Below are 15,647 nucleotides of genomic sequence, written 5' to 3' on the forward strand. Positions count from 1 at the left end.
GGTTTGGGGGCCCTAAATTCACAGCTTGATGGCCAACTGTAAGAATGGTGTGTATGTATTAAAAAAGTGTGGTTTTTTCTTTTTTTATAATAACTTTTTATGTTTTTTTTAGTTTGTTATGTTTTAACCTCAGGTAACTATTCGACTTCTTTTACTGTTTTGTATTTATTCTTATATTTGTACTGCTGTTGTAAGCTGCCCTGAGTCCTTCGGGATTGGGCGGCATAGAAGTTGAATAAATAGATAAATAAATAAACAAACAAACAAATAAATAAATAAATAATAAACTCTAACCCAAACCCTTGATGTGACTGACATCAAGTTGGCCACCTTTAAGCCAGTCACATGACCTTTAAGCCACCCCCGGACACATGCTCATCAAGCCACTCCCACCTGGTCACATGGCTGGCAAGCCACATCCACAAAATAAGCCATGCCCACAGTGTGGTAGTAAAAGTTTTTGCAGCCCTTCACTGATGGAATCACACAAAAATGTACTTTCGTTCCACTTCTTTCATATCTAAATAGAATTTCCAAAAGTTATACAGTACTAGACATGCTGAAACTGTCCCTTTAAAATAAGGCTTAATAATATCTTAGTCACCTAACTAATTTCTAGAGTCTCTTATTTCTAAATCCTCTGAAACTAAAGAAAGGACCTTAGAATTGTGATAAAATATGTTTATTAAGAAAACCTATTTATTCGGAAAAGATGTCTAAAGAAATCAATTTCTAAAGACATGTGATCAATCTATCAACTGTACTTCTAATAAATTATTTTTAAAATAGCATATATGTGAGAGTACTGAATTTCTTCAAAGCAACATTTTATCAGCTAATTTTCATCAGTACCAAATATCAAGATTTTCTTTCTGAAGATCCACCCAAAGGTTCCCTGTGCTGTTTGTTGCAGAAAACAAATGTAACATGGTAGAATGGAGCTCACCCATGTAGCCCCTTTTAATGATTTTGAGAGACAACATTATTTTGTGTTAGGAGCACAATGAAAAGTTTTCCCCATGTCTTTTATTAATTATTTGCAATAAAGTATAATCTTATTTATCTTGATCTTCAAAATAAACCTTGAGGAGTATCTATTTTGTGTAGAAATCCTAACCAATACATTAGAATAGAAGGAATATATTTGTTGTGATATCATCTCAGGAAGTGTCTGTGGATATGCATTGGTATTTTCATTCCCCCCCCCCCTTTAAACTGGATGTTCAGATGAAATGGTTAAAACATCCACTGAATCTAAATGACTATTTTTGTTATATTGTTATATTTTATTAATCCACTAGATGGTGCTGGTTAGCTTTTAAAGCTATTTTCATTTGAGACAATTTGAGACAATATGTGCAATTTTGGGGGATAAAATCAGAACCACTTCTAAAATTATTTTCTCACAAGTAAAACATATAGAGTATACTGAAAATTAATATTTCAGTTTTTAGCTTAAATATTAACGCTTTTTTCCTCTTTCTTTGTTCAGCATTCAGCATCCATTATAAAATGCTCCCCCCCCCCACACACACACACGTTATATTGTTTTGTAATATAATGACTGTGTGGTAGATTTCTTCCCATATAGTCAGGTTCAGTCATCAAATCTAATGTGATTAGGATGTACCTGTCTGGAGGGTTTATGCAGACAAAGTACAGATAACAAAAATCAAACTGATTTTCTTTACTGTTGTCAATTTGGTTAAGTTTTAATCATGAAATGTGAAATAAGAATTTGTTGAGGGGCAAAACATAAATTTTAAAGAAATGATTTTGTTTTTTCATTAACAATATAATGGTACATAATTTCAATAATTAGAAAATGAAATTCATTGTGTGCAGGTAGTAAGCTAATATTTAAAGAGAGAATTTAAATAATAATCATAGTATGGAAGATAGTATTTTATGTTATAAGCATATTTTATTATATATATATATATATATAAATATATAAACCAAATAGTATACCATTGTAAATAAATTAATCAAATACAGCTAATTTCAATATGTTATATGTTATGATTTTTTTGTTTTGTTTTTAGGAGGCTTGGAGACATTGAAAAAACTCCAGCGACTGGCTGTGGATCACAATCAATTGATCAGTACAAAAGGACTCTCTGCTACTCCAAATCTATTATACCTAGATTGCTCTTTTAATCATCTCACTCATGTTGAAGGCATTGAAAACTGTGGCCTTCTTCAGATTCTGAAGTTACAAGGAAATAATCTCAATCAGGTAAAAACTTGATGTTCTGTGGTAAAACTAAATTATTTTAAAAGTGTGTGTAGGAGTAAGTCCAATAATTCCCTATCAAAAAGCACTCTTCCTTTATTTGTAGATAAAAAATTTTTTAAAAAAATAAACTCCTTGTTTAGAAAACAGGGCACATTTATCTTAATTTGGGGGTATTTTATTCTCTTGGAAAGGACTTGTACAATTTCATTTTTCAAGTAACATTTCTCATTACTTCAAAAGGAAAGTATGGTTCAGAATTCCATTTTATGTCATGATTTATATTACAGCAGCACTGTTTAAAAAAGTATGACTGAATATGTTTGTTGAGGTAAAGATGTAAGCAGACATGTGAGTAAAAAGAATTGAGGACAGACATATATTGTAGACCCAGTGACATAAATCTATAAAGAGAAACATGTGCACACAAATACATGCACAGTATATAAATTATCCTTTCACTAGCTACTATTGCCAGAAGTGCTCCCTTATTTTTTTTTAATACGTGTTTGAGTATGTCATGAATTTCACAGCAAGCAAAAAGAAGTCGGATAACAAACTGGGAATATGATAATGTTCTTATATGAACTTCTGTGTGATAATTAAAATACAATTTATGTTTTTGATTAAATGTCAAAAGCATATCAAATAACTGAAAAATTTTGAACGGGGCAAATATTTGAAGATAAGGAATATTCTCTTATGTGTAGTAGCTGGAAATTTGTATCTTGGAGAGAAAAAATTCAGCTTTCATATAGAAGTGATTCAGTAAATTTAGTTGTTGCATCATGCTTAAACTTTAAAGTGTCTCTAAACTATTTTTGTGATAACCAAGGAAACTGGTATACCTTTCTCTGAAATTTGAGTAGTTCAGTGGTATTCTAATGAAATACATGCTTCCCTCACTTCGCCTTCATATTAGAGACTTAATCAAAACTATGAATTTGATAGCTTCTTGCTGTAATAATTGTATTTAGGATTACTGTCCTATAACTCAGTGATTTTCAACCTTTCTTGAGCCACGGCACATTTTTTACATTTACGAAACCCTGGGGCACATTGAGCGACGGGGGAGGGGGGGGGCTAAAAAAAATTTCGACAAAAAAATTCTCTTTCTCTCTCTTCCTGCCTTTCGCTCTAATTCTTTCTCCCTCCCTCTTTCTCTCCCTTCATCTTTCTCTCTCTCCATCCCTTTCTTTCTCTTCCTTCCTTCCTTCCTCTTTTTTGCTTTCTTTCTCTCTCCCTCCCTCCCTCTATGTCTTTCTCTCTCTCTCCTTCCATCCCTCCCTCTCTCTCTCTCCCTTGCTTTCTTTCTCTTTCTGTTGCTTTCCTTTTCTTGTTCTTTCTCTCTCTCTCTCTCTCTTGCTTTCTTTCTCTCTCTCTTGTTCTTTCTCTCTCTCTCTCGCTCTTTCTCTCTCTTGCTTTCTCTCTCTCTCTGAGCTTCGCGGCACACCTGACCATGTCTCGCGGCACACTAGTGTGCCGCAGCACACTGGTTGAAAAACACTGCTATAACTGATATGCAATGGTTTCCATTAAATAAATTAGTACATAAGATTATTTATGGAGGAAAAAAATTAAGCTACTCTTGCATTGTGTTGTTAATTACTAATTTATATTTAGTTACCCAAGTTGGAAAATCATGTTTTGCTAAGAGAATTATACTTGGAAGACAATAACATATCCAGATTGGAAAAATTTGCTGACTACTGGCTGCCTTTGCTACAGATACTTTTCATCTCACAAAACAGGTAACATTAACACATTTTATTGGCAGAAAGCAGTTACAAAAAAAGAGACTAGTATCCTACATTTTTCTGCTAACTGCTAGCATGGTAACACAAGTTATTGACATCTTCGCATCCAGCTTTGAATGAAGCTACAAGCTTTTGTTGGATTTCAATGATTAGTATATAAAATGCAAGTTTTCATTAGTATATGACATTGAAGTTATTTTAGGCTGAAGATCATGCTTAGCTTTCAGTTATTTTTGAAGCTTCATGTATTTTAACTCTGAAATAACAGATTTTGATATAAACCAACAGGATTGGCAAGATCTGCGTAGTCTGCTTTTTTTGTATAGAATTATTTTTTGCTAATGCCAAATGGATAAGTAAGGCTTTTTAGCTAGACGTTAAACTATCATAAAATCTAATTGAGTAGTAAGAAATGTGGTAAAGGGACTCATCTACTGTAAAGCAATGTAGTAATATCTATTACTAAGTGATTTCTGTTAATCCACATCTGAGCTATTGTTCTATAATTGTCTGTTATAAAATGAAATAAATTACAAAATTGGATTTTAATTACTGTATTTTTGGAGTGTAAGACGCACCAGAGTATAAGACACATCTTAGTTTTCGGGGAGAAAAATAGGGCAAAAATAATACCAATCGCATTTAGCAATAGCTTTTATATTGCTTTATAGTGCTTTTACAGCCCTCTCTAAATGGTTTACAGAATCAGCATATTGCCCACAACAATCTGGGTCCTCATTTTACCCACCTTGGAAGGATGGAAGGCTGTCACTCTTGAGCTAGTGGGGAGATTTGAACTGCTGGACTACAACTAGCAGTTAGCTGAAGTAGCCTGCAGTGCTGTACTCTAACTAAAGTACTACCCCGGCTCTGCCTACCAGTTATTCATCTGGCTAGACCTGAGACTGGTCAATACATTAGTTTGCAGTTTTATCCCCTGGTTAGGGATAAAAAACAATTTCTAAAACACCACTTCTCTCTCTGTTCAGAGAGAAACAATGAGAAAATGAGGCAAAGGGACGATTAGTTCACTAGCAAAGCACAGAGGATCACTCGATTAGTTCACTAGCAAAGCACAGAGGATCACTCGTTAGCACCTGGTTAGCACTGAAAAAAAGGCAGAAGATCACTTGCTAGCAAAGCACAGATCACTTCACTAATAGCACCTTGTTAGTACTGAAAAAAAAGGCTCAGCTGATTGTCAGAGGGAGCAGCAATACAAGAAGCAGGCAAAGGGAAGATTGCTCAGCAAAGCATGGAAGTTCATGTTGGCACCTCCTTAGGGCTGGAAAAAAGTTTACTAAAAGCTACATTTGGAGTATAACATGCACCTAAATTTTCAGCCTCTTTTATGAGGAAAAGGGTGCATTTTATATTCCAAACATACAGTAACTAGATATCTTTGATAAAAATAGAAATATGAAGCAGGTCCTGGTTTCGTTGGAAATAAAACATACCTACCTTTTTTAGCACTTGAATTTTTATGTACAAAAATAAAAAATCTACTCTGGTTTGATTAAATAGGGAGTCCTATAGAAATTAAATCTATATTATGATAAATAAATCATGGTTCGTGTTACTTTTTCATTTATTTACTACTAACATCTTTACCACAGTAACAGATTTCCATAATTTTAATTAATATGTCATAATCAAAATTGTATTGGGTTATGGGTCCATCGAAATCTTTTATTGTAGACTTAGAATCCTTATCACTGTAATATTTGAAATACATCTTGTCATGTATTTTAAAACTGCATTTTAAAACAAATTAATGACACTCTTCCAACTTTGATTTTTGGAACTAAAAATCTATGATGGGTTGATGGAATACAACTTTTGTCATTACGTGAAAATTCACAGCACAAATCTAAGATGTCAATTCAGACAGAGAACCAATTGTGCAAAATATAGCTTACTTTCAAATAAATGTGCATAGAATTGAAGTAAATCAAATTGAATTCAAAAGGGTTTACTCTCAAACAGAATATGATTGCAGTTTGAGTCTCAAAAATCTTTGAAAGAGGCAGGTTTTACTTAGTGCTATTTTTTTTAAAAAAATGTTTTTTTGTATTGAACATTATTGAATGTCTTTCTTATCTATTTTATTTTTTTTATGCTATGAACAAAACATCCTTTGAAGAAAAGAAACAGATTTGGATGCATTTTTCTGACAGGGATATTTTCCAGGTCTTCTTTTTCAGACTTTTAAAGTTGGAAATATAAAAGCTTGAGCCCAGGATCTTCTGGATATAAATTATATGCTGTGCTACCAAGCAATAGGCTGCTTTATATATTTTAGTCCATGAAACTCTCTCATACACACACACCCATAACATTCTTTTTGATGCTCTGTGTTACAGTTGACAGCTGGTGAAGTACTTCCTGTTGTGTGGAAGGAAGCACTTTGTCATAATCACTAAACAGATATCTGGCTGACATTTCTAGTAGCAAAAACTTCCCTTAAGTCTGCTCTATGTGTCAACATCTTTAACATAAATCATTTAGGCAAATGTGAGAATGAGGACAAAATGAATAGCCATGACTGTAGATATAGCTAGAATGGATGACAATATGAGCTAAATGCTGATTAAAGCAGTAAAAAAGTAACATCAGTAGCTGATATTTGTACTTGCTTTATCAATATGACTATGTTCTAAGCAGCTCCATATGCTTGTCTATTGCTTAAGTGATTGGATGTTCTATGCAGAAAGTACTGAATGTAATGAAATAAGCTGTTGAAAGAAAAGCTGTTCCTTTGCTTTCATCCTACAGTTGTGGGATTTTTTTTCTCAAGAGTGTGCATTGACTGTCTTTTCCTCTTTTGTTGATTGCAGGAAATCCTTATTAATGTTAGGATTGTGAATTCATATATTTCTTACAATTAAAGATACAAATGGGAAAGTCAAATTTGCAAGCAATAAATAAAACAAGTCTTCACCTTTAGTTTAGGAAAAATTCATTTTAAATGTTAATGTGATGCCAAATAAAGTTTAATAATATAATTCAACTGGTAATGCCTAAATATTTCTGGGAACATTGCTGACATTCCAAATATATTTTAAATGCAAACAAATGGACAATACCTCCATTTGACTCACTATCATTGTTAGAATATTGAGAATTACTTATATACAACTCACTACAAGAGACTTTTTCTTCCAAATAGAAAATAGTTTCAAAGGTTTATGGTTCTGTTTGCATACTATATTAAACTATAATCTATTATGTTTACTTGCTGGCCCCAAATACTGTACAAATCAGTATTTGGATCCAGCAAGTCAATTATCTTTTTGAATGCTACAGTTGATTCCAGTTCATTCTAAATTTGCAAGAATGCAATAACTAAGATTCCATTTAGATGGTAGTGTATGTTAATACATAAATAAGAATTGCATATATCAATTTTTGTTAATAAAAACCAGAATCTTTTCATTAGAATTTCTCAATTACTGAGATAATTATTGTGCAGATAATCATCTTGTGCAGATAATTAATTTAAGAACCTAATTCTTATCTTTCCTCATGCTGTGTTTTTCAATTCTTTTGCACAATTGTGCTAAACAAACTTAGGACTAAAAATCAATAGGTCCTCAGAATTCTTATGAATAACATACTAGAATAATATGTCTTAAATAGATTTACCATTTTATATTGTTTATATTTATATTTGCAAGCTCGATTACTTTTATCAATATGATAAAAATAGTTTAACATTACTATTTCTTAGAGAAAGTAATATATAAACACATTAAATTAGCCTTGTTATCAGTTACTGAAATAGTATGTGCATAACTGCTGCTACCCCTTGGCAGAACTAGGATATATCCTGATCGTTAACAGCTTACCATATAGCTGGTGCTTTGTGGTCTGTAGTTCTCAGAAGTTAGCATTTGTCAGGCAAGAGTAAATCCATCATACATTGAATTTTTCTATTGACAATTTGACGGGTTTTTCAATGACATTAGTAGATGGAAAAATCTCATCCTGAACCCTGCTAATAGTAGTTTTATTCAGAAATTCAGAAATTAATTCCTATGAAATAAAATTGAAGGCATTCAGTAAAGTCAGTCAGATAAGACTGATGTGGATTACGATAGCTTTCTTTAAATATTATGAAATGTTATAATACAATAGGAGTGATTATTTAAGAAGAACAGAATAGAAGCAAAACCTCTTAGTAAAAAGTGCAAAGGACAAGGTTCAGGCTAGAATGTGAGAGGAAATTTCTGACTGTTGGTGAGTAGAACATGCTGCCACCTGAAGTTGTGAGTTCTTAACTAGGTTTGCAAACACAAAGTGAATTGCCATTTATTAAAAATGCTTTAAAGTATCCCTTCTCTTTGTCATTGAGGCAAAAATGCTTTTTGAACTTTAGGTACCGCACAATGTACTTACAATGGAGAAAATTTTTATACACACAACTCAGTTGCTATCCTACCATTTTGTTGTAAATTTTGTAAAATATGATTTTGTAGGCGAGAAGTGAATTGTGTGGTGAAGTTTTCATTTTTTTTAAAAACTCTTATGCAATTATTTCAAGATACCCCTAAGGTAAAAGTATTGTTTTAGTGGATTCTGTACTGAGCAGTACAATATTAGTAGGTGACCCTTCTGGCTATGACCTTGGCCATGCCTGTTTCCTGCTCAAGTGCATGTTGCAGTTTCTAATTTTGGCAACCTTTCCACTGGTACTGCCTATCTTTCTGGAGAAAGGAAATGCTTTGACCAAGCCTCTCTCAGCAGCTTGAAAAAGAGATGTGGCTTTCACAGGTATGTTTAATGGTTGCCTGACTGAATGAAGAAGAGAAAGCTTTGCCATGTCTGTCCTCAATGAATGGGGGATTACCTATTCACTAAATGTTAATACTACTTTATAATGCCTTGATAAGGCCACATTTGGAATACTGCATTCAGCTTTGGTCACCACAATGCAAAAAGGATCTTGAGACTCTAGAAAGATTATAGAGAAGAGCAACAAAGATGATTACAGGACTGGAAGCTAAAACATATGAAGAACGGTTGCAGGAACTGGGTATATCTAGTTTAATAAAAATAAGGACCAGGAGAGACATGATAGCAGTCTTCCAATATCTCAGGGGTTGCCACAAATAAGGAATCAACCTATTCTCCAGAGCACCTGAGGATAGAACAAAAAGCAATGAGTGGAAACTAAACAAGGAGGGAAGTCTACGGAGAGGGGTGGCATACAAATCTAATAAATAAATAAATAAATAAGTAAGTAACTTAGAACTAAGGAAAACTTCCTGACAGTTAGAACAATTAACCAGTGGAACAGCTTGCCTCCTGAAGTTGTGAATACTCCAACACTGGAAGTTTTTAAGAAGATGTTGAATAACCATTTGTCTGAAGTAGTGTAGAGTTTCCTGCCTAAGCAGGGCATTGGACTAGAAGACCTCGAAGGTCCATTCCAAATCTTCTTGTTGTTGTTGTTGTTACTATTACTATTATTATTACTACAAGCTCTGAGGTCACTTTTCTGATACTACAATTCTATGAAATACCAAAAAAAATATCAAAAAAAGATCACAATCTGCTCTTTTACTCTGTATTCTATATAATATACTGTATATATTTAAGTCACAGGAATGTTCATTCTGATTGAGTATTTGCGAATAAGGGTCTTCATTTCAGCAAAAACCACTTAACCAGAGGGAAGCGTTCAAGAAATGATAGCGTTCTATTGGAAATGCTGTTTATTTCTATGAGGATAGAATCAAAGAGCAATATTGCCTCTTACAATTCTATAATTAAAACGAGGTTTAGTGAGGTTTATCTTCAACTTAGAAATTGAACTAACATTGAAGCCTTAACTATGTGTGTATCTCTTGGAATTTGAACTAAAATATTCATTTGAATTGTTACTCTACTGAATATTTCGCAAAATGTGTTAAGTGGAATACAAAATAAAATACATTTTAGTTTACTGTATTCCTTTTTGTAAAATAAAAGTTTGTTGCCTTTTAAATTTTATAAATTATTCTATTCATATATTTAATTCATTGTTAAAATGAATATGCTATCATTATTAATAATGTAACAAGTAACCTCAAAGGTCTAATATTTAAATTTCATTTTTTTTAAAAGAATGTTAGTATCATGGAAAACCTGCTGGCATCAAGCAGGCAAACAGTAATTGTATTTTGGATCCCAGGCATGTTTAATATATTTATTGTAGAGTTTAAGAAACATTTTTTCTCATCTGCATATGTGTAATTTCAAGTATATTTTAATTTTACTTTTTTAAACTTGTGTTGCTAACTGTCCAGTTTCTGTAAGTGCTTTGAGTTTAAATGATACCAGAAAAAGGAAGCTATTGGAATCTTTTTGGTTTTGTGTCTTCTTTGTAATTTATATCCTTTTAAAGCCCAGGGCTAGTGGGACAAGGTCAAGTGGTATTAAGTTTTCTGTAATGTCTTTTGTTTTTCTGGTTTGAATTTTCCTTTAAAAGAAAAAAAAGAAAAGGACAAAGACCGCCAGTGAAAAGGAAACTATAGAATGACAAGCTGAAAAGGATCTTATTATTTAAAGTAGAGCACAAAATATGAATTTTATGTTAAAAAACAGGTTAACCATTGAGTTTTCTACATAGCACTGCTCTAAATGCCATTATTAAAACGTAATATATGATGTGAAATTTACCAAGCAGATAGTTACTCAAATTAAGTTTTTCTATTTTACCTTGGTCTATAATTTTACTGCATAGATAATACTTATTTTACAAATAAGTAGTACACTCACCATAATTAGGAACACCATCAAATCAAAATTTGAATTGCCAGCTGCCAAACTGCTCCAAGTAATTAAGCCTCTATAATTCATGATAGCCATAATTTAAGTTTTTAGTAATGGATGTCTTTCATTAAACACTTTGCTGAACATTACTGTTAATTGTTCGGTCCAAAATTATAAACTCTCAATCTGAATTTTTAACTCTAGTGGAGTAAATACAACATTTGGAAAGAGAGGATAAATTGACCTGTATCTGAAACACCTCACAAACATTGCCTTGTAATCTATCCTCTAAAAAAAGTTTCCATCGTCCATAAGTATAGTTTTCCATTTATATTAGTTTCTCTCTACAGATTTGGGAAATGTAGTAACATTTATCAAAACTAAGTATCAGTTAAATAACAAATCATATGCAAAGTATGTTGCCCTATCTCCCCGAATCTACTTTCCAGAATTCATGATTAAAGTATATTTAAAATTGATTCTTATAGGTAAGAATGAATTTTAAATATATTTTAAGCAGATAATTACTGAGAGTTATTTTTGCTGAGAAAATCAGTGAGGGGTTATTAGAAAATCAAAAGACTGGTTTTAAACTTTATGTATATTCTACAAATTGGAGGTAAGAAAAAGTTGTACAATTTTTAACAAAATTTAATTAGAATAATAGATTAGAGATATTCCTTTCAGCTCTGATAAAACTTCATATATCTGAAATAAACAAAATGCAGTTTTAATAGTTGACACATGCAGAATTACATTTAGAAACAATAGATAATATGACACCGTTGTAGAATAAACAGAAGTATAAATACAAAAGAAAATGTGTGATGTTCAATCCATCTGATTTATAGTTAATCTAAGTCAAACATTGATAAAGAACTTTCTCATGGTACCAAAACAATGACACAATTAAAAAACCCCTTCTGTATATATTCAGGTTTAGTACAACATATTTCAATTCCTTCCTCCCTCCCTCCCTTCCTTCCCTTCTTTCACCCCCCCCCCCAAATAGCTGTTTTTGTTACCTTAAAATTAAAAAAAAATCTTCCAGATAAGGAATAGTAGAATAACAATGCCTACATTTGGGCTCTTGATGCACAAGAAAAAGATGGGGATGGGATAAACAAAAACAAACATAGAACACATTTTTAAATGTATAATTTTATGATTTCTGTAAGAAACAATCAAGCCACCTGTGGAGGTATCAGCCTGGAAAACCTCAAATGAGGGACTGGCAAATGAGACTGAAGAAGCAATAGATTGTCTCCTCTCTTTTTCTTCATCTGTTCTGCAACCTATTGGAGTAACTATACTTTAAAGAAGTTTGTATTTCCCTTTAGTTGCAGTTCTCTTCATAGATTTGTCAAATGAAAATAAATAGTGGTGCATAATTTTCTTATGTAGTATTATATATTTTGACGGCTATATAGTATTATACTTTTACAGCTATTTTAAATTGAGCTTGGCTGGTGTAGATTACACAGATACATCTGTGTTAATGTTTTCATCTACAATGTTTTCTTAGCAGAATATAGAAACAATTTGACATTTTGTTTCTTTGTTTTCAACTACCCACTTTTGACTTCAGCCCTGAAATCCCCTGGTGTTCACCCACCCAAATACTAATCATGTCTAACCCTATTTGGTTTTTTGGAGACCAGTCAATATCAGATAGATAATACCACCTGTTACAATGCTTTCTTTGTTATCTTGTTTCCTATAAATTGGATTTTACATTTATTTCTGTGTTCCAAATTTATAAATGTTGTACGCAGTTTAAATATTTCAAAACTGTTTTTATCTTATTGATAACTCATTTTTCAGTTAGATGTGTGCTTAAAAGGGATATCATTAACTGCCACAACAAAACTATGTGCCTGATAAATTCTTATCTATTTTTAGTTGTTGAGAGGTGTTCCTTTAATTTAATTTAGTTATTCAGTCTTGTCATCATCCCTTTAGGTGATCTAAGCTCAAACCTTATGGTACATAGGTATGGAGTCTGCAGAGAGGGGCGGCATACAAATCTAAATAATAAATAAATAAATAAATAAATGGAGATATTTGTTGTCGAACAGATTGAAAATATGTGTATTTACACTAAAATTTTATTAACTAGCTTGGAAATTTATATATGGACCGGTAGAAAAGGAAATGTGTTTTTGTGTTTGTGTGTGTGTGAGAGAGAGAGAGAGAGAGGCCACAATAATTGAGGCCTTTTGTTGATTGATTATTACTTTTACTAAACATAGAAACATAGAAACATAGAAGTCTGACGGCAGAAAAAGACCTCATGGTCCATCTAGTCTGCCCTTATACTATTTTCTGTATTTTATCTTAGGATGGATATATGTTTATCCCAGGCATGTTTAAATTCAGTTACTGTGGATTTATCTACCACAACTGCTGGAAGTTTGTTCCAAGGATCTACTACTCTTTCAGTAAAATAATATTTTCTCATGTTGCTTTTGATCTTTCCCCCAACTAACTTCAGATTGTGTCCCCTTGTTCTTGTGTTCACTTTCCTATTAAAAACACTTCCCTCCTGGACCTTATTTAACCCTTTAATATATTTAAATGTTTCGATCATGTCCCCCCTTTTCCTTCTGTCCTCCAGACTATACAGATTGAGTTCATTAAGTCTTTCCTGATACGTTTTATGCTTAAGACCTTCCACCATTCTTGTAGCCCGTCTTTGGACCCGTTCAATTTTGTCAATATCTTTTTGTAGGTGAGGTCTCCAGAACTGAACACAGTATTCCAAATGTGGTCTCACCATCATTCTATATAGTGGGATCATAATCTCCCTCTTCCTGCTTGTTATACCTCTAGCTATGCAGCCAAGCATCCTACTTGCTTTCCCTACCGCCTGACTGCACTGTTCACCCATTTTGAGACTGTCAGAAATCACTACCCCTAAATCCTTTTCTTTTGAAGTATTTGCCAACACTGAACTGCCAATACAATACTCAGATTGAGGATTCCTTTTCCCCAAGTGCATTATTTTACATTTGGAAACATTAAACTGCAGTTTCCATTGCTTAGACCATTTATCTAGTAAAGCTAAATCATTTACCATATTACAGACGCCTCCAGGAATATCAACCCTATTGCACACTTTAGAGTCATCGGCAAATAGGCAAACTTTCCCTACCAAACCTTCCCCTATGTCACTCACAAATATATTAAAAAGAATAGGACCCAGAACAGATCCTTGTGGCACACCGCTTGTAACCTGACTCTGCTCAGAATACTCGCCATTAACAATAACTCTCTGATGTCTACGCTTCAGCCAGCTGAAAATCCATTGAACTATCCAGGGATTAAGTCCAATCTTCACTAATTTATCTATCAGCTCTTTATGTGGAACCGTATCAAAGGCTTTGCTGAAGTCCAGGTAGGCAATATCCACGGCACCACCTTCATCCAACACCTTTGTGACATAGTCAAAGAAATCAATGAGATTAGTCTGACATGATTTGCCTTCAGTAAAGCCATGCTGATTTGGGTCTAATAAGTTATTGTTTTTTAGGTGCTGATTTATCCTCTTTTTGAGTAGAGTCTCCATCATTTTAACTACAACTGATGTCAAGCTAACTGGCCTGTAGTTACCAGCTTCTTCTCTACTGCCCTTCTTGTGAATAGGCACAACACTGGCCATTCTCCAATCCTCAGGAACTTCTCCTGTTAACAAGGATTGGTTAAACAAATCAGTCAGGGGGGTAGCAATGACAGATCTGAGTTCTTTAAGAACTCTGGGGTGGATGCCATCTGGACCCATTGCCTTATTTATCTTTAATCGTTCAAGTTCTTCTAAGACATCGGCTTCTAAGATCACTGGAGCTGAATCCGTACAGCTGGAAGCAATGCTATATCCCTCTATAGTATTATTTTGTAAGGTGTCTTTTGAGAAAACTGAACAGAAGTAGCTATTGAAATGGTCAGCGATCTCCTTATTCCCATTAATGCATGTATTATTCCCGGTACTAAGCTTCGTGATGCCGCAGTTTTTCTTCTTCTTATCATTGACATGTATATCTGACATGTATATCAGACTATTCAGATAAGATTAAAAACAAAAAGAAAATAATAAAGAAAAGCCCAGTGAAGATAACTATTTCTCATCAAAGTAAATGTGATGAGATTTGAATAAACAGCGTGATATTCTGAATCATCAGGCTCTTATGACGCAACTTTTGCAAAATATGATGAATCTTATTTTAACAGTGGAAAGATGCTCAACACATTGATGATGTAGAAATTTAGCATTAATACTCAAAGAGTGACAGGATTTGACCAGCATAATTATTGAATTATTTTAAATTGTTCATACTGATCCTAGTTGATAGATTATAAATAATGTTACAAGAATTTATTCATGAATATGGGGTTTTATCTAAAATAGTTAAAAGAAAACATAGAATTGTGCTAGATATTTTAAAATATTTTGAACACATTTATTGTATGCAAAGAAAACATTGAACAATTTGAATTGGACTTTGTATTCAAAATTTTGGAAGAAATGAATTTTGTAAAGAATTTGTAAAATGGATAAAATAAATTGATATCTCACAGTAGACATAAAATATCCTTAGTGATCTTAAGTAGTTCAATAGGAGAAGGTTGCCTATTAAACTCTCTTCTTTTTTGAAATATTAAATTGAGACATTAAAAAAATGAAAGGATTATGAGCATAAGGATTATAAAAAAATACCTTCCAAATTGAGAAACTATGCCAATGGTGAAAGTTTAAAGGGAATTGATGTATTAGAAAAACATAAAAAATTGATACATCAGCAGGTTTTAAGATGAGCAAACGAAAAAGAAAGATCTTGATAAAAAATATAAAAATACAAGATCAAATAGAATTGATGAATAAAATAGCTTTCAAAGTTGAG

At 32.8% G+C, this 15,647-nt stretch overlaps 1 protein-coding gene across 3 annotated transcripts in view; it reads left to right on the plus strand.

The window, feature by feature from the left end:
- LRRIQ1 (leucine rich repeats and IQ motif containing 1) overlaps positions 1–15,647 on the plus strand; it is a 128,714-nt gene that overhangs the window by 25,619 nt on the left and 87,448 nt on the right. For all 3 annotated transcript variants that reach the window (XM_070755776.1, XM_070755774.1, XM_070755775.1), the window contains exons 11-12: positions 2,046–2,239; positions 3,860–3,987. In XM_070755776.1, coding sequence (XP_070611877.1) covers positions 2,046–2,239; positions 3,860–3,987 — 322 coding nt within the window. The remainder of the gene's footprint in view (positions 1–2,045; positions 2,240–3,859; positions 3,988–15,647) is intronic.

The sequence above is a fragment of the Erythrolamprus reginae genome, chromosome 6 (genome assembly GCF_031021105.1).
Source record: "Erythrolamprus reginae isolate rEryReg1 chromosome 6, rEryReg1.hap1, whole genome shotgun sequence".
In the NCBI taxonomy this organism is placed as follows: domain Eukaryota; kingdom Metazoa; phylum Chordata; class Lepidosauria; order Squamata; family Dipsadidae; genus Erythrolamprus; species Erythrolamprus reginae.